The sequence below is a fragment of the Mixophyes fleayi genome, chromosome 7 (assembly GCF_038048845.1).
Source record: "Mixophyes fleayi isolate aMixFle1 chromosome 7, aMixFle1.hap1, whole genome shotgun sequence".
Classification (NCBI taxonomy): Eukaryota; Metazoa; Chordata; class Amphibia; order Anura; family Limnodynastidae; genus Mixophyes; species Mixophyes fleayi.
The window spans coordinates 112,890,530-112,916,365 of record NC_134408.1 but is presented as its reverse complement, the minus strand read 5'-3'; the positions used below and the strand labels follow the sequence as shown (position 1 = coordinate 112,916,365).

The 25,836-nt window shown below is 37.8% G+C and overlaps 1 protein-coding gene across 1 annotated transcript in view; it reads right to left on the bottom strand.

Annotated features, from left to right (window-relative positions):
* COL6A3 (collagen type VI alpha 3 chain) overlaps window positions 1–25,836 on the bottom strand; it is a 107,898-nt gene that overhangs the window by 59,216 nt on the left and 22,846 nt on the right. Inside the window, exons 2-10 of the mRNA XM_075180382.1 lie at window positions 21,084–21,209; window positions 16,391–16,990; window positions 13,444–14,046; window positions 9,546–10,139; window positions 8,156–8,737; window positions 7,057–7,638; window positions 4,664–5,278; window positions 1,836–2,450; window positions 43–651 (exon numbers count right to left, since the gene is read on the bottom strand). Coding sequence (XP_075036483.1) covers window positions 43–651; window positions 1,836–2,450; window positions 4,664–5,278; window positions 7,057–7,638; window positions 8,156–8,737; window positions 9,546–10,139; window positions 13,444–14,046; window positions 16,391–16,990; window positions 21,084–21,180 — 4,897 coding nt within the window. The 5' untranslated portion in view covers window positions 21,181–21,209. The remainder of the gene's footprint in view (window positions 1–42; window positions 652–1,835; window positions 2,451–4,663; window positions 5,279–7,056; window positions 7,639–8,155; window positions 8,738–9,545; window positions 10,140–13,443; window positions 14,047–16,390; window positions 16,991–21,083; window positions 21,210–25,836) is intronic.

Here is a 25,836-nt window from a genome sequence, read left to right as displayed (position 1 = left end):
CATTCTTATTTGGGACAGTTTCATAAAATCTGGGCCCCTTACCTGTAGGGGGTCCAGGTTGTCCTGCAATGATTTCAGTTATCTTTTCATGGTCCAGGCTGGTGACAGATGAAAGCAGTTTTGACTCTAGGGTTTGTAGTTCCTGGAAACTAGAAACAGAATTTATAAAATTGCCTCCAAATGTTATTTTATTGGCTTGCTCCGTATTTATGTTCTTTCCAATTAAGAAAGGTACCACACTAGACTCTTTAACCTGTCTTGCTCCCTCTTCTACATCATCTGATGACGGTCCAGAGGAAGTCACAATAAGGAACTGTGGAACTTGTTCTTCTATCCGGCTTCCAGATGGCCGTGTAAATATATTCTTAGATACATACTCTAAAGCATTTCCAGTGTTTACTGATGATCCACCCTTTGGACTTATCCTTCTCACTGCATTTTTGACCTCATCTTTGGTGGAATGTGCATTTAACAAGAATTCAACCTTGGGATCTTCACTGTACTGGACAACAGACACACGCGTACTATCTGGACTGACATCCATAGTCTCCACAATCCGTCCAATTAGCTCTTTGACATGTACAAACTCAGGAGTAGCGGCCCTTGAACCATCTACAAGAAACACCACATCTCTCTTTGCTCCTGCAAGGGCTTTAAAGTAAATACAAAAACATAGTTATTAAATTATTGATGATAGCACTTATTTTTTTGTAATAGTTTGCACATTACTTTGACATATAGGACCTGAGTTATACGCATATTGAACGTAATTTACTCTAACAAAGGCTGCGCGTAAAAACTGCGTGTTTACATCCATATGCTGAGACGAACACATCACAAGATGCATCAAGCTCTGCATCAGTGGCATATGTACTAGGTTTATGTTAGGCATACTTACATCCAGATACACTTACACCCAACCAGGTCATAAAAGCAAGAGACTTCGTTAACATTTGATTTGACTGCAGAAAATGCATTCATTATCTTGTTTGATTTAATTAAAAAAAAACTCTATAGTACAGCAGAAAAAATATTTCATATGACATACAAATGAAAGTAGTAAAAAAAAAAAATCATTTTCAAAATACGCCCATAAAATCGTGTAATATTATAATTCAATGAAGAAAGCACCTATCAGCTTTAGAGCTGAATTCACCAATCAGCTTGTATTTGCACCAGCCCTCCGGCACCGGCAATTGATACTCCCAACAGGCATTCTTCTGCATCTGTTCACAATTACAAGAACATTCCCCTACTGTACTTGACCTATGTTAGACCCTTTCCTCCCCCATTCCTACGTTTCCAGGCACAAGTATGCAAGTGTCAGATATGAGTAAATCTGCTTACATGGCCTTATTTGTGTGGAGTTTGTATGCTCTCCCTGTGTTTGTGTGGGTTTCCTCCGGGTGCTCCCGCTATCAAAATTGACCTTAGTCTCTCTCTTCCTCTCTGTCTGTCTGTCTGTGTGTGTGTGTGTGTGTTAGAGAAGTTAGACTGTAAGCTCCAATGGAGCAGGGACTGATTTGAGTGAGTTCTCTGTACAGCGCTGCGGAATCAGTGGCGCTATATAAATAAATGATAATGATGATGATTACATGCATATGTGTGCAGCTTTTCTTGTGGGAATGTGCAGTACAACGTTGCAGATTTTACACTACTCAAACAGGTGTCTGTCCAACTCAGTATCAGGTAAAGTGATATTATATTAACGTACAGTAGTTGTATATGGTTTTTATAGCATTGATATTATATATTTGTTTTACATATTTAATTCTATTATGATTGTGTCCTACTCATTAATTCAAGGTCATGTTTTAGCCACCTTTTTCACCTACCTGGGTAAGTCACCGATGGGATTGACTGTCTCACTGTTTCTATTTCACGACTGTTAAGCCCAGTAACTCTCGTTGCTATGGTCTGGTAAAGAGTCAACAGCTGGTTGACATCAGAAACAGAAACTGCAAAATCTGGTGTAAAAGAGATGGTCTGCAACTCAGTTGTGTCAGCATTGCGGACTCCAATAGCAAATGGAACAGCGCCAGAACGCTTGAGTTCTGTGGCTGGTCTCCTGACATCATCCCTGGACCTGCCTCCAGTCAGCAAAATCAAGAATTGGGGCACTCCCTCAGCTGACCGACTTCCTGCTGAGCTGGTAAAGACATTTGTGGTGACATAGTCCAAGGCAGCCCCTGTGTTCAGTTGGGATCCGCCAACAGGTGTTAGACGTTGAACAGCACTCAGAACTCCTTGGCGATCGGGGTGAGTGTTAAGAAGGAAATTGGGTCTTGTGGTATCACTGTACTGAACAACGCCAATCCGAATCCTATCCTTATCCACATCAAGGTTCTGCACCATACTCTGAATGAAGGACCGAAGAGATGGAAAGTTGGATCTGCCAGCATCAGATCCATCAACCAAGAACACAATGTCCTTTCTATTGTTTACATCATCTAAAGAATAAAAGGGGAAAAATAAGGGAAGACAGGTCCATGGTATGTCAACATGTAGATAGCACCTGTCACATATTTTAATTGTTTAAAGAAACACAGCAGGCAAATGACATTTTGTTTAAAATTTCCACAATCTTGAAGATACTAATTGATATATTTGGGTACATGGAGCAAACTGTGGACATATTGTGGTAGATTCAATTAGCCGAGTTGTTCGCATTATTGTTACTACGGTAATTTCTCAGCTGATTTGTGCTTGCAGCTCTGTGAGCCACAAGCAAATATCCGCTGAGAAATTCCCGTAGTAACAGTAATAATGTACTGGCCGCGTTGTTCTAAAGAACAATGCAGGGAATTTAATCTACCCAATTGTTTACTAAATATGCAGATGGATAGGGTAGCACTGTGCAGGGGCAACATTGAAATTAATTTATATTTGTTTTCTTTACTTTTTTATTTATCATTTCTATTTTTGCTGCTCAGTCATTACCAACCACCTATTCTACATGAAAAATAATGGAGGTGGGATTAATTGATACTACTACACATAATAATTTAGTGTACACTCATTCCCAATGCTTAGAGCTAAATATATTTTATATATACTATGTATGGCAACATGAAAATAGAAATGCCAGATTGGTTGTTGCTACCTAATGAACAGTTATTTACTCTAGTGTTAAATAGTACATATACAATTCACCTAAAGCTAATGTTATTTTAATATAGTTCAAAAAAAGAAAAGGATAGTTGTCTGTATATGGTGCACCCTCTTCTATTTCAAGTGATATAACATAATGGTCATTAAGGAAAGCAAAGCATAAAAAGGTGTAAATTTGCAACTTTGCAAAACCATGTTGCATTGGAGGGGGAGGTAAATTTTAAATGTGGAGACAGATTTATAGTTGGAATAGAGCATGTCCTAGATCAACTTTAAATTTCAGTGAAAAAATAAAGCTATCAAGTATCTGTGTACTACATGAAAAAGCAGCCAGTATTTAACTTATGTGCAAAATAATAAACTAATTTGCACCCCTTGCATTGTAACATGGTTTGGCCAGGAGCAAATGTACTCTTTTTTTGCTTTGATCTCCTTAACGACTCAGGCCCAATAACTTTTAGCACTACTATTAAAATGGAAACAACTCCATAAAAGGCAAAGTATTAAAAATATATGTTCACACTTCAATAAAATAAAACATAACGGAAAGCTACTTATGGATATACAAAATGTCAAATACATATTAGTGGTGCTAAGTTTTCATAAAAAGCTCTTGTAGAAAAATGTGCATGGATAACCATAATAACCCACTTTATTCTCTTCATTGTTGAGGTCCACTGATTCAGACTCATTTCAAGATTGTGCTAGATCTAGGCACTGCCTGCTTTGATTACAATATATATTGGCTAGTCTGACAGTGGTATCAGTGTGGTGTTATTGACAGTCTAGTGTGAAGCCGGACAGGGGCCTTCATTAAGGACCTTTATCCCCAGTACTAAAGAGACTGTAGTGGCACATCAAGGATGCTGAATAGAGAGAATGTCCTGGTCCTCAAATCACATATATGAAAACTAACCTGAATAGGTTAATAAAGGGTTAATTTTTAATTGGGCAGCACAGTGGCTTAGTGGTTAGCACTTCTGCTTCACAGCACTGAAGTCATGAGTTCAATTCCCGACCATGGCCTTATCTGTATGGAGTTTGTATGTTCTCTCTGTGTTTGCGTGGGTTTCCTCCAGGTGCTCCGGTTTCCTCCCACACTCCAAAAACATACTGGTAGGTTTATTGGCTGCTATCAAAATTGACCCTAGTCTCTCTCTTCCTCTCTGTCTGTCTGTCTGTGTATGTTAGGGAATTTAGACTGTAAGCTCCAATGGAGCAGGGACTGATGTGAATGAGTTCTCTGTACAGCGCTTCGGAATCAGTGGCGCTATATATATAAATAAATGATAATGATGATGATTACGTGCATATGTGTGCAGCTTTTCTTGTGGGAATGTGCAGTACAAAGTTGCAGATTTTACACTACTCAAACAGGTGTCTGTCCAACTCAGTATCAGGTGTAGATAAAGTGATATTATGTTAAGGTACAGTAGTTGTATATGGTTTTTATAGCATTGATATTATATATTTGTTTTACATTTTTAATTCTATTATGATTGTGTCCTACTCATTAATTCAAGGTCATGTTTTAGCCACCTTTTTCACCTACCTGGGTAAGTCACCGATGGGATTGACTGTCTCACTGTTTCTATTTCACGACTGTTAAGCCCAGTAACTCTCGTTGCTATGGTCTGGTAAAGAGTCAACAGCTGGTTGACATCAGAAACAGAAACTGCAAAATCTGGTGTAAAAGAGATGGTCTGCAACTCAGTTGTGTCAGCATTGCGGACTCCAATAGCAAATGGAACAGCGCCAGAACGCTTGAGTTCTGTGGCTGGTCTCCTGACATCATCCCTGGACCTGCCTCCAGTCAGCAAAATCAAGAATTGGGGCACTCCCTCAGCTGACCGACTTCCTGCTGAGCTGGTAAAGACATTTGTGGTGACATAGTCCAAGGCAGCCCCTGTGTTCAGTTGGGATCCGCCAACAGGTGTTAGACGTTGAACAGCACTCAGAACTCCTTGGCGATCGGGGTGAGTGTTAAGAAGGAAATTGGGTCTTGTGGTATCACTGTACTGAACAACGCCAATCCGAATCCTATCCTTATCCACATCAAGGTTCTGCACCATACTCTGAATGAAGGACCGAAGAGATGGAAAGTTGGATCTGCCAGCATCAGATCCATCAACCAAGAACACAATGTCCTTTCTATTGTTTACATCATCTAAAGAATAAAAGGGGAAAAATAAGGGAAGACAGGTCCATGGTATGTCAACATGTAGATAGCACCTGTCACATATTTTAATTGTTTAAAGAAACACAGCAGGCAAATGACATTTTGTTTAAAATTTCCACAATCTTGAAGATACTAATTGATATATTTGGGTACATGGAGCAAACTGTGGACATATTGTGGTAGATTCAATTAGCCGAGTTGTTCGTATTATTGTTACTACGGTAATTTCTCAGCTGATTTTTGCTTGCAGCTCTGTGAGCCACAAGCAAATATCCGCTGAGAAATTCCCGTAGTAACAGTAATAATGTACTGGCCGCGTTGTTCTAAAGAACAATGCAGGGAATTTAATCTACCCAATTGTTTACTAAATATGCAGATGGATAGGGTAGCACTGTGCAGGGGCAACATGAACTTAATTTATATTTGTTTTCTTTACTTTTTTATTTATCATTTCTATTTTTGCTGCTCAGTCATTACCAACCAACTACTCTACATGAAAAATAATGGAGGTGGGATTAATGGATACTACAACACATAATAATTTAGTGTACACTCATTCCCAATGCTAAGAGCAACATCACAGCTAAGTATATTTTATATATACTATGTATGGCAACATGAAAATAGAAATGCCAGATTGGTTGTTGCTACCTAATGAACAGTTATTATCTAGTGCTAAATAGTACATATACAATTCACCTAAAGCTAATGTGATTTTAATATATAGGGCATGTCCTAGATCAACTTTAAATTTCAGTGAAAAAATAAAGCTATCAAGTATCTGTGTGCTACATGAAAAAAGCAGCCAGTATTGAACTTATGTGCAAAATAATAAACTAATTTGCACCCCTTGCATTGTAACATGGTTTGTCCAGGAGAAAATTTTACTCCTTTTTTTGCTTTGATCTCCTTAATCACTCAAGCCCAATAACTTTTAGCACTACTATTAAAATTGTAACAACTCCATAAAAAACAAAATATTAAAAATATATGTTCATGCTTCAATAAAAAAAACCATAGTGGAAAGCTATTTATGGATATAAAAAATGTCAAATACATATTAGTGGTGCCAAGTTTTAATAAAAAGCTCTCATAGTAAAATGTGCATGGAAAATCATAATAACCCACTTTATTCTCTTCATTGTTGAGGTCCACTGATTTAGACTCATTTCAAGATTGTGCTAGATCTAGGCACTGCCTGCTTTGATTACAATATATCTTGGCTAGTCTGACAGTGGTATCAGTGTGGTGTCATTGACAGTCTAGTGTGAAGCCTGACAGGGGCTTCATTAAGGACCTTTATCCCCAGTACTAAAGAGACTGTAGTAGCACATCAAGGATGCTGAATAGAGAGAATGTCCTGGTCCTCAAATCACATATATGAAAACTAACCTGAATAGGTTAATAAAGGGTTCATTTTTCATTGCCTGAATAATGGGTCTTTTTTCATATACTGGATTATGATGTACGGACATCAGAGCACCTTTTGTTGCTGCTCCTTTTAAGTTAAGTAATTTTAAACAAATGGACTTCTGCCATTTACTATAACATACATTTACTAATTTTACTAATACATAATATTACAAGATGCCTGTTCATATAGGAACAACTTGAATTTTCGTTTTAGCTGTCTTTTAAACTACTATATTATGTGCAATCCATTAATTGTGCCAATTTTTTGTAAATGTACTTTATGTATAATAAATAGTTTTTCTTTACCCTATGCACCTTTTATTCTTCAGAATACAAAGATAGAAAATACTTACAGGTCTCTGTTTGCACCACGACTGAGGCGGTTTTAATGAGATTAACAAAGTCGGATTGGATAGTGGCGAGATCTCCCAGGGATTCTGAAGTCACAATAAATTGTGGTGCCAAAACAATCTTCTCGAGATCCTCAGCTTCAGCCCTATGTGTCTTGACGGCAAAAGTCACAACACCAGCTCTCTTTAATGCATCAGCTGCTTGGTCTACACTGTCTCCAGATTTCCCTGCAGCAAGCAAGACTAGGTATTGTTGTACCCCCTCTCGGATCCTACTTCCTGACTCTGGTGTGAAAAGATTGTCATGGGCATAATCCAGAGCAACTCCAAGTTTGAATTCTCTGCTTGGTCTGAATCTTATCTTTCGCACTGCACTGACTACCTCGGCCTTGGTGGGAAATGAGTCAAATTTGAACTCCACTTTGACATTATCTCCGACTAAACCCACAGAGACACGAGTTTCATCTGGGCTAACGTTGAGGCCGTCTATGATGTTTGCCACAAAGTCTCTCACAACTGGAAACCTCCCAGCAATATTGGTAGAACCATCAATCAGGAATAAGATGTCCCTTCTGTTATCTGTTGCTGCACAAGATAAACAAACCAAATATTTTAACTGGTAAATAAATTCAAAAAACATGCATGCTCTCCACAAAACGTTCTGTATAAATCTAGAATGTCCTACTATATAATGTAGATAATCCACTATAGTGGTTGGTTAACATACTATAAGCAATAAATGAAGCAAAATAGCTCTAAATTACATGCATACTACTATTGAACCTCAAGATTTCAAAGGTGGGATTACAGGTTTCATTGTTTATTTATACCCAACCATTAGTAAGCACAGTAAAGCTGTAATTACATTATTATCAACAAGACAGTAGCCTGAACTACATATACATTCCGTTTATCCTCAGCAATTAAATGCATCAATATACAGCAAGACTGAGAGTCTTTAGAAACAAAGGCTTTCATATGTGTCCTGGGAACCCTGTGCTTACAGAGCCCTGTAACAGTCCTTGCTCAGTTTCTTAGTTATGTTGCTATGTGATAATAATATATATATATTAAATAACCTGAGCAGTTTAGATGGCCTTACCAGTGCTTATATCCTTTGTAGTCATTGCTTTGACGCGCTGGGAGAATGTTTGGTAAGCGCTTTCCAGCTCAGTGACATCCGGAACATACAGAACAAAATCAGGCTTGAAGGAGATGGCCTGAAGCTCAGCTCGATCAGCTCTACCAGTTCCGATGGCATATGGCACAACTCCTCTAGACTTGAGAGAAGTGGCAGCTCTTCTTACATCATCTCTAGACTTCCCAGATGTCAAAAGTATCAGGAATTGTGGTACTCCTTCAGCTGCTCTACTGCCAGCTACCGCAGTAAAAACATTGCTTGACGCATAATCAAGGGCAGCTCCTGTGTTCAATACAGAGCCTCCAATAGGAGACATATTTTGAATGGCTCTTATAATATCTTGACGGTCTGGATAGGTGTTAAGAAGAAACACAGACCTGGCGGAATCACTGTACTGGACAACTGCAATACGTACTCTGTCTTGACCCACATCAAGGTATTCTACAACTCTCTGAATAAAGCTCCTGAGATTTGGGAAACCAGATCTGGCAGCATCTGATCCGTCAATCAAAAACACTATATCCTTCTTGAGATCTTCACTCTCTATTAACAGGAAACAACAGAAAATAGGTAAGATAGGATCCTTTTTAGTAGAGCATAATTATTGTGAGGTTAGTGAGTACAGTATTTATAGCTTGATATTAAAATGTAAATGAGCCACCTACTATATACTAAATATATCACCAACACCCCAAATTAAATGTAATATGTAATTGTGAAAGGACTCTCTGATAATTGGATTTAGTTATCCAAAAATATATAATTTAACTGTCTTAATCTATTCATAACATAGAAATGCTGTTAAGGAGTAAACTGCGGCTATTTTGGTTATTGAGGAACATAACAGAGAAAGGATGGCCAGTGTTTTTTCCGAGGTGAACTTATTAGGTCAGGAAGAATTGACCTTGAACTATGTTACTATTTTTCCTATTTCTGTTTATTGACTAGACTTCCTATTATGAAATTATGAACCTGTATTTCATCATTGGGCAACAAATAAAAATACACCCTATTTCTCAGGTTAAATGGTTATTCTAGTGCTTGGAATCCCATCAAGTCAAGAAATAATGTTCAAAAGTAAAAAAAAAAGTAGTAAAAGAAGCCATAAAACCTACCAATGACCACCAAGTGGCAATACAGAGCCCTGCTGTTCTTCCAACCACATATTTATTATACACTGTAGTTTGTAGTGTATACTAGAGTGTGATTCATATATACCATAGCTGTGTGTACTATATATACTAAAATGATGTTCACTGAAGTCTTTCAATGAAAATATTTTTGAAGTGCATTTTTTTTAGGACTACCTAGATTAAACAAAGAAGACTAGACAAAATGAGTGAGATTTTACCTGAGGTCACTGTCACTTCTGTAACTTCTCCTCTAACGTAGGTGGTAAGAGGTGATAGAATCTGCTGGCTGAAGCCAGACAAGGAACTGAAATCATCCATCGTATAAACCAGACTTGGATTGAATGCAATTGTTTCCAGTTCTTGCCTATCAGCATTTCCAACCCCGACACAAAAGGTCAACACCCCCGATCTGGTGAGGTCATTAGCAGCAATCTGAATGCTGTCTGAGGACTTCCCAGCCACCAGAACCAGGAGAAGCTGTGGAATCTTGTCCTCTATTCTGCTGCCCGCACCTCTGGTGAAATGGTTGCGGATAACAAATTGAAGTGCAGAGCCAATATTTAGGACATTACCCCCCTTGATTCTCAGCTGCTCCACACGGTCAACAAGGTCAGATTTGGAGGTCAACGTGTTTAGATAGAACTCAGTTCTGGGGGTGTCACTAAACTGGGCTAGGCCAACTCGAGTACCTTCACTGCTGATACCAAGGTTGTTAATTACATCGATGATAAAGTCTCTTACTACTGGAAAGTTGGCACTTCCAACGTTGACAGAACCATCCAATAGGAAGACGATATCTCTTTGGTTAATTACTGTAAATGGTTTAGTGGAGGATACAGAAAACAATGAACATGACATCACAGCAAATTCAGCAGAGCAAGATTATGTAACGCATGTGTTTACGCAACGTAGACACATAACTCTTAATAACGCTTACAGGGCATGAAAAGAAAGAAGTGATAATGAAAGTAGAATACTATAGCATAGTTAGTCTTGGAAAATCCCTTCCATCTACTGAAAACCAAATCCTACGGTATACAAATTCTATCAATCTATCTATCTATCTATCTATACACACACACATCACCTGAATATATCGGAATTGGACATTTTGATAATTCAGATGCACTAGTATTGGCTTTAAACTGTTTCTGAAAGTCAACAGTACATGTTTTCAGGATTCTCAGTTTCTTTTTTTGTGCTATTTTGTTGCTAATTGATACACAGTTGTTGAGTAATAAGCCTGAGAGTAAATGCTTTAAAACAAAAGCCTTTCATCCTGTCCATCTTTCCTTGCGGTCAGTATTAAATGTTAACATACTATATTCAAAAACACTGTGTTCTAAAGTTTTCAATTGACTGCTCAACTTAGCTATTGGCGGCAGTGTTAGTTTCTATGGAATTATCTTCAGTGCTCCATTTCCAGCAATGTTAACGGCAATTTCTACTGGGATGCAAACCATCACTGGGCAATAACCCAGGAATGACTGGTGAAGAATAGCAATCAGTAATTTCCATCAAGCTGCTTGACACAACATTGATATCAAGTTTTTGATGGGGGCATATACTTTCAGTGAAACTAAATGCTGTATTTGACAATTTGACAAATATAGTAATATGGACTCTAAACATTAAATTAGATAAAACATCTAAGTAGATGGAGGCTGTAAAGGGAAGTAAGGAGAGCAAACACTATTTAATACAAGAATAGGACAAGAGAAGAAAAAAAGGAGAAATATAGTATATAAAAATCAGTAAAGAAGAGTAATAAAAGGGTCTTAATGCTGCATGTTTCAAGTTTGTTTTCATGTCATCTCACATACTGATCCTAAACAATTTATAATCTCAGCGATTGAAACTGAATGTAGTCATCTGTTGCTAAACTAGGGCCTAATTCATTAAGGATCTTAACTTAAGAAACTTCTTATTTCAGTCTCCTGGACAAAACCATGTTACAATGCAAGGGGTGCAAATTAGTATTCTGTTTTGCACATAAATTAAATACTCACTGCTTTTTCATGTAGCACACAAATACTGGATAGCTTATTTGTACACTGAAATTTAAAGTTGATATTTGTGTGCTACATGAAAAAACAGGCAGTATTTAATTTATGTGCAAAACAGAATACTAATTTGCACCCCTTGCATTGTAACATGGTTTTGTCCAGGAGACTGAAATAAGAAGTTTCTTAAATTAAGATCCTTAATGAATCAGGCCCCTAGGGCTAGATTTACTAAGCTGCGGGTTTGAAAAAGTGGGGATGTTGCCTATGGTAACCAATCAGATTCTAGCTTTCATTCATTTAGTGCTTTCTACAAAATGACAGCTAGAATCTGATTGGTTGCTATAGGCAAGATCACCACTTTTTCAAACCCGCAGCTTAGTAAATCTAGCCCCTAGTGTGTACAGCTGGATTATCAATATTAACAGCACAGGGTAAGATTCAATTATGGCATGAGATAGTTCATAAAATACTAAGCTACAGACTTTGAAACCATATTGTATTATGCCTTTTTTTTATATAACAGCATCAAAGAGCTCACATGGTTAAACTTTATAACATACTAGCTGTTTTGCAGAGAGGTGCTCAGGTTCGATGACACAATCTTTGAGTTTGCCTTTGCACTGCAATTCTGTACAAAGGCATCATAAACTACATTAATAAATTCTGGATTTGGTGTAAAGTAGAGTCTATGAATAAAGCTGTGATGAAGGCAGTGTCAGTTCATTCTGATCTACCGTGTGGTTGGGGTAGGAGTAGGGGATGTAGAGAAATGTGTGACATTCAGCACCCAAATGTGGAAATGGGAAATATTCTTATTGAATATTGAATATGATTACTTTTACTGTTGGGTGCTAAATATTGTTTGCAATAGATGATTAAAGCTGCCGGTAAAGTTGGCATATCTGGAATGGATGAAAGTAAAAAAAATAAAAACTTAACTAAGAAATTATAGTTTAGTGTAACACCCCTCTACTTGGACAATAGCCTTTTATCTATTATATTAGGGATAGGGGTTCCCTATTTCCTCAGGCAGCTCCACTTGCAATAGAAGTGCTGTACTACTCTTTATCTCTATCAATAGCCATTTATGAGATGCTCCAACTACAGCAGGATAATTGACCATTGATCAGTTGCCAGAGGAGCAGAATATCTCACAAATAGGTGTATAGACACTGGTCCCACGCAAGTTAGTGATAGAATATTTTTGCACTATAATTTAAACTAAATTGTAATTAACAACTGGAATCCCTCTTTGAACTCCTTGTTCCTTTAGGTATAAGTCTAATGTTCCCAGCTATAAATTTAAACATGTTTCTACCATAAGGTTACTACCTCATGTCTCCAGACCTCAGTTTATACAGTAGTTTCTACAACTGTTGGTGGTCTAACATTTTTCCATTTAACCATTATCTTAAGTGACAAAACATCTTAACAATTAATGTAGTCTTCATAGGGTCACATGGAAACGGACATACACATTTTTGCATTTTGCTTCCATATGTTCAAATTCCCCCATCTTAAAGGTGGGAATAGCAATAAATGGCAATTGTTCTACCTGCCAGGACCACAATGTTGTCTTGAGCCCTGGTGCTGCTACTTCTTGTGGTTGCCCTCAGGTTGTGCATACAACCTAAACAAAAGCCAATACTACATGCACAGCCTAGGCAAAAGCCAACGCTATGCATGCAGCCAAAGAAAGTTGTGACCGTGCAGACCAATTGGAAACTACTAGTCCGTTGAGCCACTTGGCGCAGCCTTTAATGTGGCTCAACTGGGGTCGCCCCCAGCATGATCTGCCACTGCTATTCCACAAGGGAGGCCCAGCTCCGAGTAACTTGTACTTGCACCACTGCCCTCTAACTGCGCACAGACAAGAGTAGTGGGTAAACGTGATTACAACTGACATTCAGAAATAGATGATGTACCTAGGTATCCACTAGGCTAGTACTCCCCAATGTTTAATGTTTCTATATAAACTACTATATAACATACAGCATACTCTATAGACAGGAATATGCAGGGTAAACATTGTAGATAAGCTTCTCAGGGCCACCAATTCAAGAGCACTAAACACATTTGAAATATAATTATATATTTGAATTGTTGTTACCTTCAGTTGGTCCTTCAGTAATCACAACTCCTGTGAGTGTTTTCAAAGGAGTCAGCACCTTAGGCAATAAGGCTTGTAAAGGATTTTGTTTGAATTCTGCTGGCTGAAAAGCCAATGAGGAGTCAAAAGCAATTTCTTGGAGCTCAGCTAAGTCAGCATTCTTGGACCCTACTGCGAAGGTCAGTATTCCTGCTCGCTTGAGATCCTGTGATGGCTGAACAATGTCATCTCTTGACTGTCCACCAGTAAAGAGGACAATCAGTTGTGGGAGTCTTTCGTCCACACGACTTCCTGCAGAGGCAGCAAAGAAATTTCTCTGGACAGCGCTCAGGGCAGCACCAGTATTTAGTGGTGAGCCATTCAAATGCTTTAATTTTTTCAAATGTGTGATAACATCTTTCTTATTATTGAAGGTGTTAAGGTAGAATTCAGGCTTAATATCTCCGGCATACTGGGCAAGTCCCACTCGAATAAGATCCGGACCGATTTCCAGCCTGTTGATTATCTTTACAATTAATTCACGGATTGCTGAAAAACTTGCCCCTCCTAAATCACTGGAACCATCAACCAGGAACACTATGTCCCTCTTGTTGACTTCAGTAACTGTAAGACAAAATATAATCAAGTTAAACCTACCCAAAAGCAGCTAGATTACCTTTATTTAAACTTCAAGGTCTTTCCGAACTTAAATAATGTTTCTTGGTGCTTGACCGCCCACCCCCCGCAATAATTTCTCTTATAAGTTCCAAACCATGATTTTATTTTGCAATCCACAATAATGTAATTAGCAGCTGAGAGTTAAAGTTAAAAGCTGTCTGAAGCTGTCTCTTATACTAGTTGTGACTGTATAATAAAACCTTTACGATACTATACAGCAGTGGCGCACGCAGGGGGGGTTTCTGGTTCTCCAGAAACCCCTACCCTCCGGGAACCAACGATACTGTACAGCAGCCGCGGCGCTGTCAAAGAAGCGCCCGCAGCAGTGCTGTATTGTAGTATAATACAGCACTGCCGCGGATGCTTCTTGACAGCGCCGCGGCTGCTGTAGAATTCAGACTCGCTGAAATGGAGCTGCTATTATGTGTAATAGTGTAATAAACAAGCTTCATTATAGGAAAAGAATTAAGAGAAGCTAAGGGGCAGATTCAAATCCTCTAGGAGCCACTGATTTTTACTTGAGCTGCAAGCACAAATCAGTGGAGAAATTGCTGCAGTAAAGGTAATAATGTGTACCCGCATTATTTTGAAGAACAAAGCAGGGAATTGAATCTACCCCTAAGAGTCTAAACTGACGCTATGGGTCAGATTCAAATGGCCGCGATGTTCCCCAGAACATTGCGGCTGCGCTTTATTACTATTTATACGGTAATAAATAACACTTACTTTGCTCGCACCTATATGAGGCGAGAGTAAAAGCGAGCGTTACTTTCACTAAAAAAAAATCGGGACACTATGTGGCGATTTTTTTAGAATTGAACCTGCCCCTTAGAATGAATTGAAGCCCTCCTCCCATCTTCCCCTGAATTAAAAAAACTGATTTCTACTGTATATTAAATTCTGTCAACCAGAACGAAACATGTCACATACTTAAAATGGCCAAATGTTTCTGATAATGAAGACTGCAAAAGGCTTTGCGATTGAATTGGAGATGATCGCTTGACACAGTCTCCAGCTTACATTCAACCACATGGCACCTTTATCGGCTTGGAATACCCCACTGTTTTATTCTGCTGAGTGGTCAAGTTAAAAATAGTTTTGTCGGTGAATGCCTTTTATGTTAAAAATAATGACAATTCACATTGTTTTATTTACTTCTAACTTATTACTTATTAAACTAAAAGTTTTACAGACTCAGATTTACATGATTTTCATATTATAAACATCTAAACCTGTGCTAGGTTATTTCCATGTATTTTTTTTAGAAAGATAAGTTGCCTATCCGTACTCGGACCACGCATTGCTACAAAGCAAAGAGAGAGAAGTTAAGGGCTGTCACAGGAAAAATAGCCCTGGGGGGCAAAATATTTAATTTCAAGCATGTGTAGAGTAGCGTGAATGTAACCAGTTTATGTTGGCCACAAACATAGCGATCCTACCGCTCACCCTGTCAGTGTCCAATGGGTGGCCAAATTGGTGGTTGGATTATAATTTGGCACACAAGTTTGATTATTATCTGGCAGTCGGCTCGCTTTGGGAGACTCATGCTGCAATAAGTGGCCAATTGTCCAACATTGTAGCATGTGTGACAGCTATACCCTTCGTTTAATATCAAACAGATCTGCTTACTCTGTGACTGTTACTGTCCAGTTAGATGGAGCTAACGGCAACCACTGTACCAGCAGTTCTTCTTTTCCCCGGACTCATCAAGTGGGAATTTTGCTCGCTAAGGTCAGGGGAAACTGTCTGTGACACCAGTAGTGACGCGGAAGACAGATTTTTAAAAACAAAATGCAAAAAGGGATGATGATAAGAGAAGAAAATCAATGAAAAAATGTTTTATTCTGTTAATAAAGCATTTTTCCAATGGTCAATATTTTTGAAATCATTTTATTATATTTTTACATATTTTTTCTATTTTTTCACTATTTTTTTGTACTTAGTAGAACTAAAAGCCCAAGCTTTTCTACCAGTGGCCCCAAGCTTCTCTAGTATATTTGATATAGAAAAAAAAATAGTCAGATAACTGTAATTATCTTCATGTATCAAAACATGTCTCCAAAAAGTCCACATATATGTATTTCTAGGTATTAAACTATAAAACCATACATTATTTAATTTTGAACTGACAATAGACCCAAAAAGGATATTACATGATGGGTATATGTATTTTCTTGGTAAATGTTAAATACTATCACCAGGCAATATGTGACCACATTTTTTTAAATATCCTTTTTACCTTATTCTGGGATACAGTAAAAATCCACCAAGATGCCACCTTCCTACCTACCTTCTGTTATAATAGTTGGGGGCTCTAGGATTATGGTCCTTTGGGCTACCCCAGAAATGTATGGAACAATTTGATTCTCAAGTTGACCAAGAATCCGGACCTGGGGTACGGTAAACACAAAGCTGTCATCTGTTGCAACCTGCTGCAATTCAGAGGTGTCTGCCCTTTCCACACCAATGCCAAATGTGATAATACTATTAAGTCTTAAAGAATTGGCAGCCTCCCTCAAATCATCACTTGATGGTCCACCAGTGATCACCACCAGTGACTGTGGAATCTTTTCTTCTCTTCGGCTGCCTCCAGCTGGGCTAAACAGCTGTTCAACCACATACTCAATGGCAGCCCCCAAATTTGACTCTTCTCCACCAGAATACTGTAGATTCTTCAGGGCATCTATCAGGCCACTTTTGGTAGTATGCTCATCCAACGTGAATTCTATTTTGGCATCATCACTAAACTGCACCACTCCCACTTGCATCCGACTCCTTCCCACCTCCAAACGCCTTTCCACATAATTCACCAAGAAGTCACGTATGGTGGTGAAACCCGTACGTCCGACATTGTTTGAGCCATCAATGAGGAAAACCAGGTCAGCTGAGTCTGGTATTATTGTTGGGACAGTGATGATGCATGGTTGGTTAGATGAAAAAGATGGAAAAATGCAACAACAAAAAAATAAAGAAAAAGTAGAAAATAGAGGAGAAAGAAATGCAAAAGGTGACAGAGTTAATTTAGGTGCAGTGGTAACATGCGGATGTATAGTGTACACATGTTTCTCTGAAACCACACTAAGAAACATGATGCAATGGATGCAAGGGACTTTTACCATATGCATAATAGGTTTGTGGCCAATTTCATAGTGTATGTTGACACTGGAATGGGATGATTTAAACTGTTTTCTGTTGTTTTATTAATTTCTTTTTTATTGTTTTTACACTTTTGGTAAGTTTAGAACTTTTGAAAATGTGGAGATGTTGCCTATAGCAAACAATCAGATTCTAGTTATTATTTATTTAGTACATTCTACAAAATAGCAGCTAGAATCTGATTGATTGCTATAGATAACATCTCCACTTTTTCAAACCTGCAGTTTAGTAAATATACCCCTAAGTCAAACAAGTAGTGAAATACAGTCTTAAGACAGTATTACACATATTTGTGATATGTGATAGTAAAACACTTATCAGCAAAAGTTATGTCCTATCTTTTGGACCAACAGCTTTATTAGTTACAACTTTTCTCTTTTTCTCTTAATTAAGATATGAGAGTAAAACAATATCAAGACCATATTATTACAAGTACCGGAATTGTACATTGTAATGGTTTTTCAGACTAGTTTATAGTTTTTAGTGTGCATATAACTGTCCATCCTGGTTCAATTACACCAGGATGATGAAAAAGAAATTGAACGGAATGTCTGGATTCAGCATAGAATGCCCTAATCTGCCCAAGACTAGCCAACTCCTTGTATAACAAGGAACAATATTTTGCCCCAACAGACGCTATATTGATGTGCTAACCCATGCATGTGCCCATAAACAGGGGTGGTAATTTGACAGTGTTGCCAAAAATAGTGCTAAATTATTTGTCAATAATTATTTTGTGAAGGTGATCAGTACAACATACACTATGCAGAGGGCATCAGGAACCAAAATGCTTTATGTTAATTGGTAATATATCCATAGCAAACACTGCATAAAACAACATTTTCATTACATGATAGCAACATTTAAAACCAGCGTTCTGCATTCTGATTGGATAGGAGCTACCAGACCATTAGTGTGGGTCGATCCAAACTAATAAGCATTTGATATGAAAAATACCTCAGTGTGTCATGTTCTGTGAAACAGTATGTATTACCTTTGTAAATTGCTATACTATTACTATTCAAGGAAGATTAACAATATGAAGCAGCTTAACCTGTTGTTACCAGTTGATTTTAATTGAGTTGCTTAGAAACGTGCATTTACAACACAACAGATGTTATTATGAGTGTGAGTCTTGTTGGGTGGGTGTAGGGTCTTATGTCTCTATAGGGTATAGTGAAATATTACGATCATTTCCAGCGGACAGATTATGTTGCGCTGATATAAATATTGTCTATACAACTTAGAAAACAATTGTTTACACAATATATAAAAACTCTTAGGGGCATATTCAATTAGCCACGTTACTCGCAAAAATAACGCGGCATTAAAAGTATTGCCGTTATTAGGGTAATTCTAACCCGGATTTCAGCTCCCAGCTCCATGAGCTGCGAGCAGAAAGCCGGCGGTAAAGGTACCGTAATAACGGTAATTACATGCACTATTACCGTAATAACGGTAATAGTGCCCAAGCCGCGTTACTTTTGACAGTAACGCTGCCAGTTGAATATGCCCCTTAGAGTGTACTTGGTATCTTCTCACAGTGGTCGCTTTGATCACAAAAATGTCTGGTTACTTTGTGTGTAGTTGACAAGAGTACTTTAAGCCTAGCACTTTTCTGACACGTCCTTTTAGTCTTGGTTTTGTGTTTGTGTTTAACTTATAAGGGTTTATAAAACTAGTCACACAATGTAATCTGGATGGATCTGGTAAACAATTATTCAAACAAGTAATGCAGAATCATGTTAAGGCATTCAGGACAATACCAGTGATGACCAGACCTATTCCAAGACTCCAGCATTGTTCCATACACGGGACAATAATGCTAATAGTTTTGTTTAATGCAGTATATTTAGTTTGAGATGTAATAATTAGTGGTCTTTGTGAATAAGTGTCTTGTGATACGGTTTTAACTAAACTATACATTTCAAGAGTTAAATGGTGTTTCAAATAGAAAGCTGTTATGTGCTTCTAACTCTTTTAGAGATTATTTTAGCCTTAAGCTACCTAAAACATAGAATTTAAGCACAGTTTATCATTTTTTTCATTAACCAAAGATCTTATATAGTCAGGCTTATGTCACTCATGGTCCATGTGCTGGGGTGGTTAACAGGCTAGAATCTCACTTAGTGAAAATAAAGATATGTGCCATGATGGAACAAAATGGCTTCACATAACTGCAAATTCCATATGACAGATGGAACAAGATCTAGCTTGGCACAGTTCCAAAATTAACCACTCTGTTTTTTTCGCTCCATTTGAGAGTACGACTTATTTGTATAAGAATTTGTGTGGTAAATAATTGCATGAGCATTAAATACAATAAGATTAGCATTCACTGGGTGGTCACTGGAGTTAAGAAGAGTCATCACTGTATAAATTACATCAACAATTAACATTTAAACATTTTCAAGCGGCTGGAATTTTAAACAGACCTTGAAATGGAGATATGGATACTATACTAATATATAATACATTTTATATGTAATAATATATACTAAAAGATGATAGTATATATGCTAAAAAACTAAATATTATATATGGTACCTTATATATAAATACCATACATAATATATACATTGCACTATAGTAAAGCACAATAGCCATTCCATACACATCCTTTGCGAGACCTGAACTCCAGCCTTTCAATTAACATTGGAACAAGATGGTGGGCCACACAATAAACATGCTTCTGATATCTTCAGAAAGCATGTATTTTGACAGTGCAAGCTAAGATTCAACATCTAGTGAGAGTATATGAGAAAAGATATACTTCAGCAAAATATTATATTTTGCACAAAACCTTCCTAATGGAATCTTCTTTACCTCATGAATTGTATAATTGCCATGGCAAGAGGGTGTGAAGTTTACAGAGAGATGTTGCATCATGGAATTACAAACTCATTAGGAGGTTAAGTGAGTACATGTTGCATCAGTCGTGACCTTGAATCTTGTAAATCTAAGGTTTACAAAGTCACATATTCCAATCATTAAATGTTGTGTGTAAAGATATTTTTGGGTGGTAACTGGCTGAGGATTCTCCTTGGGAATGTGCAGCTGACGTGATGTCATTTATGAGATACTTTGCACACTTGACATATTCATAAAACACTACTATCCACCAACCAATATGTACTTCTGATTTAAAATCGTCTATGCCTGGAAATTTAAAAGCATTATTAGTGTTTTATGAATAGAATGTGTTTATTTCATCGTATGTACGTCTTAAATTGGTGTCTGAATTAGTGAAACATCCAAATATAGCGAACCTTTTTCCCTCCACAGTCAACAGTAGGATTTCCTGATCTGACGGTTTTTCTGTTGCAATCCCAGATTCTCACAGGTAGATTGATTATTGTGGACAAATTCACTTAGGGAATCTTAAGGGTGCAGCCACAAATAATGTTCATTATTGAATATGTGGAAAGAAACGTTCTTTACGTGGCATTTCCATTTTAACAGACATTCTTTTTTGCAAGAAAATTACTTTACTTACCCGGTTCAACAGAAAAGTGTAGCTAAAAACTAGTAGGACCATACAAGTTACTATACAAATGAAAAAAATATTTTATAAATGTGAATTTGAAAAGTGTTATGTAGTGGTGTCCCAGTACAGATAATACCCATAAAAATCAGGGTCAATTTTAATAATGTGTTATTGCTGTACTCACATCTTATTCCTGCTATGTACATATACACAATGGGAATAAATATGAAATAGTTACATTATATTGTTTAATTGTTTAATGTTTAAGTTAGGTGCAGTATCTACACACTGACCTACCTTATTTTGCCCACTGGGCCATTCTCTTTGAATTTACACCTACCTTCCTGTTGCTGAGCATCCAGCCTGCTTATTCCTGAGAGCATAAGGCTCAAAACAGCCACCAGCCTTAGGACGTGATGCTCCCTCATCTCGACCATGTATGGTTAGTAAGCACCAGATAATCGAACTGTAACACAAATAAAAAATATGTAAAAATAATAAATTGTCTTCACTTCTGGATTATGACTATAGTTTATTTTCCCAAACTTTATTATTTAGAATAATGGACCTGATTCATTAAGGATCTTAACTTGAGAACCTTCTTATTTCAGTCTCCTGGACAAAACCATGTTACATTGTAAGGGGTGCAAATTAGTATTTTGTTTACTAGCTTATTTTTACACTGAAATTTAAAGTTGATATTTGTGTACTACATAAAAAACAGTCAGTATTTAACTTATGTGCAAAATAAAAAATACTAATTTGCACCCCTTGCATTGTAACTTTGGTTTTGTCCAGGAGACTGAAATAAGAAGTTTCTCAAGTTAAGATCCTTAATGAATCAGGTCCAATGTGTTTAGAAGAATGAGAAAATAATTACATGTAGCTGAACCAAATTTAGACGTACAGTAAGAAGTCTTATTGTGCCTGATTCAATCTGTGATCAAATGTTGGATTATGGATAACACTTTTGAAAAAAAAAGTCACATGAATACATTTAAGCATAATGGCACATACATGGATAGCCATGAGCTAGCAATTACAGTTAGCTTGGATACTAATACAAATTCCAGGCGTGCGAGTGAGGAAACAACAGAAGATTCAGCTTAAGACGTGATATCAGGGTCATACGAGGTAGACCGACATGAGTCACAGTGTAGAAAGAGACCTGCTTGTGAGAGCTCACATTCTAGAGCGAGAGACAGTATGCACAATTAGGACACGAGCGGATGTGGTGGACGGAGGACATAGAGGGAGTGGTCTTGCGTGTCTAGGAGGTGGTAGGGTAGGCAAGCACGAAGAGGTGAGTTTTCATTTGAAGGATAGTTGGTTAGGGGAGAGTCTGGTAGGGCAAGTCAAGGTGGTGGATATTATGTTTTCTCTTTTTTCAATGAAGAAAAATATATAAATAGCATTAATAAATATTTTTGAGGGAAGCAATGATCTGAATCTACGAGATGTTCTGTGTTAGGAAAAGGTGTGGCTACTTGATAGGTCAAGGCTTAAGGAACTGACATTATTATACTTACTGGACAGCGGGGACTAATATGGAGGAAAATATAGATTTGTAATATTTGCCAGAAAATTAAACATATGATAAGTGGGACAAATTTATCCAAGGACAAAACGTCAGGTGTATTTGACAGCAAAAGGGCATTGTTGTGCTTCGCCCTACACAGTCATGGCCAAAAGTTTTGAGAATTATACAAGTATTGGTTTTCACAAAGTTTGCTGCTTCAGTGTTTTTAGACCTTTTTGTCAGATATTTCTATGGTATACTGAAATAAAATTTCAAGCATTTCATAAGTGTCAAAGGCTTTAATTGACAATTACATTAAGTTTATGCAAAGAGTCAATATTTGCAGTGTTGACCCTTCTTTTTGAAGACCTCTGCAATTCTCCCTGGCATGCTGTCAGTAAACTTCTGGGCCACATACTGACTGATGGTCGCCCATTCTTGCCTAATCAATGCTTTGAGTTTGTCAGAATTTGTTTGTCCACCCGCCTCTTGAGGATTGACCACAAGTTCTCAATGGGATTAAGGTCTGGGGAGTTTCCTGGCCATGGACCCAAAATTTCGATGTTTTGATCCCCAAGCCTACTTCTCAGTCAAGGGAGTGGGCTCACTCACAATTTTGCCTAAGAACACAGCCATGAATAAAGAATTGTACCAAAATATATTCCAAGAGCAAATTCTCCCATCCATCCAAGAACAGTTTGGTGACGATGCCTTTTCCAGCATGATGGAGCACCTTGCCATAAGGCAAAAGTGATAGCTCAGTGTCTCGTGGATGAAAACATCGAAATTTTGGGTCCATGGCCAGGAAATTCCCCAGACCTTAATCCCATTGAGAACTTGTGGTCAATCCTTAAGAAATGGGTGGACAACCAAAAACCTACAACTTCTGACAAACTCCAAGCATTGATTAGGCAAGAATGGGCGGCCATCAGTCAGTATGTGGCCCTGAAGTTGATTGACAGCATGCCTGGGAGAATTAGAGAGGTCTTCAAAAAGAAGGGTCAACACTGCAAATATTGACTCTTTGCATAAACTTAATGTAATTGTTATTAAAAGTCTTTGACACTTATGAAATGCTTGTAATTTTACTTCAGTATACCATAGCAACATCTGATAAAAAGGTCTAAAAACACTGAAGTAGCAAACTTTGTGAAAACCAATATTTGTGTCATTTTAAAAACTTTTGGCCATGACTGTATATGAAGGCAGTTACCACAAACAATGAAAACAGTTACAGCTTTTAATGTTTTTGTGTATGGCAGTGGAACTGGAAGCTCCAACCATGCTTCCACTTCCATGTTGGGCCAGGCTCAGTAGAGCAGAATATGAGCCTCCAGCCGAATGTGTTACTTACCGCAGTCTATAGTGCTCTCAGAGTTAAATGATCAACTAAACAGCCAATGCCCCAGCAAAAACAGCTTATTTTAGACTGAATAGATTTAATATGCATGCATAGTTGTCATATCTGGAAACCAGAATACTTTCTGTAATGCCACATTAAAAAGGAAATGGAAATGAAAGCTGAACATATTGAAAATAGTTCAGCATGAGACATTTTTTCGTCTAGTTTTATCATTGTAAAATGCTACTGTATCTAGCCCTGGGACATCTTTATTTTCTATTCTGTTGCGCCAGTTCAGAGATCACGTTTTGAAAGCTGGACAATAGCATTGGCTTGTAAACAGTGTCCTTGTCCTACACCAGGTCGGACTATAAGGGGGCCTGAGCTGAGGGGACCCCACAAAGATTGCCTACTTTTGAACATGTGTTGGTAGAGGCATGTGCACAGTAATGCCCTGTTTACGATTTCTCCTCTCATGTACTAGCCCCTGCACATAATAGAGGGGGAGGGGCCATCGTGAATGTGGACCAACATCACTGGGTGCTCCCCCATATTTTGCTAAGGAGCCTGTCAATGCCATGTTACTTCCCTGCTTGTCGCAACAGATAAGTAGCGCTGAAATATATCACACAAGGGCATACCTCCCAACATTTATAATCCCAAAAGCGGAACAAGATAAGCCCCAACCTCGTTCTGACCAAACTCTGCACACATATGGGCAAATTCTGGTAAAACTCCACCCACATCCCTGTTAAAGCCTTTTGTGGTCCGCTAATCGGGATGTCAATCCAAAATCAGGACAATTGGGAGGTATGCAATGGAGGTAGCCATTTTGTGGCCTGAACCTGAATCAACATTCTGCTTTCTATTCATTACGAACATTATTGACGTATGACCACTGGGTCACTAGTGTCAAGTGTATTGTACATTGTCATAGATATTGGTTCAACAAAATGGCTGACTCTGCTGTGAGTAGACAACAGGAACGATGTAAAGCAAAAAAAACCAAAAACTATAAGGAATAGTGTAATTTAAGAAACATTTAATTTAAAAGCTATGACAACTATAAATGGCTAACAATTATATTGTTTAGACAGGCTGATGTTAAAAGCATCCATTTATTAAGGTGATGTGTTCCCACACAAGATGTAACCCTTGATGGCCATCACTCATTCTGGTAAACAAAGGCAACGCAATGTGAGAGCACAAATGGGATATGTCCCCACCATTATCTTGTCATGAAAACAATGGTCTGACAAAATATAAATATTTTTAGGTTTTATTACAAATATTTACAAGAGGTGTTTAATGAAGTTAGATGGATCTTAGCGTAAATGTTAAATAAGCTGATTTTGTGAAGTATGGGTATAAGTTTATTGAAATAAAAGGACACAGCAAAACAAAAGGTGGTTCTTTAGCTGCTGCTCACATGTAAGACCCTATATGTCACTCTAAACCACTAATTCCATCCACTTGAATGTGGCAAAGCCATCAAGGAACTTTTTCTAGAACATTCTGATAAGTTCCATCTGGCCCTGAACTATATGCTGTCCATTCATCATGGAGTAATTAGACAAATAAATTGTCTTTACGGTTGTCTATCTAACCCCGCTTGGTGAATTAAGCAACTTCCCGTGGAGGATTTATTGTTGATGTCAATTATTTACGCTTGGCGCTCATTTTGCCACATGTTCACTTAATGGGTAACCATGGTGCAGTCTGCCAGTAAAGACAGCAGCCGTAGATCTTTGGAGATTTTGTTAATACCCAACACATGCTGAAAATTTATATATATCTATAAACAGTCCTGTAACAACCGAACCCCTTAGAAGCACACACGTAATGAATTACAATCTGATTTTTGCTAAGCTCATACTTATGTGAGATTAGAGTCATTATAGTCCACACTAAAGCTAGAACCAGTGACAGAGGATGACTATATTGTAAATACAAAGAACTTGTTAAGAATGATATGAATAATATTTGTCTTTTTACAGCGACTGCTCTCAGATTCAACAATACTGCTTGCAAATCTCACTGTAGCCACTTATGAATGTGTATTTTTATGGCTTAGAGGTCATTTTGCAGCATATATAATAGCCATCCGAAACTCCACTCTGTACTAGAAATGGGCCATTGAATATATGAAAAAGAAAAGCTGTTATAATATAAATTGCAACGCCATAGATGTCCTTGCTTTGTATTCACTGTGCACACAGACTTGGGGGTAAA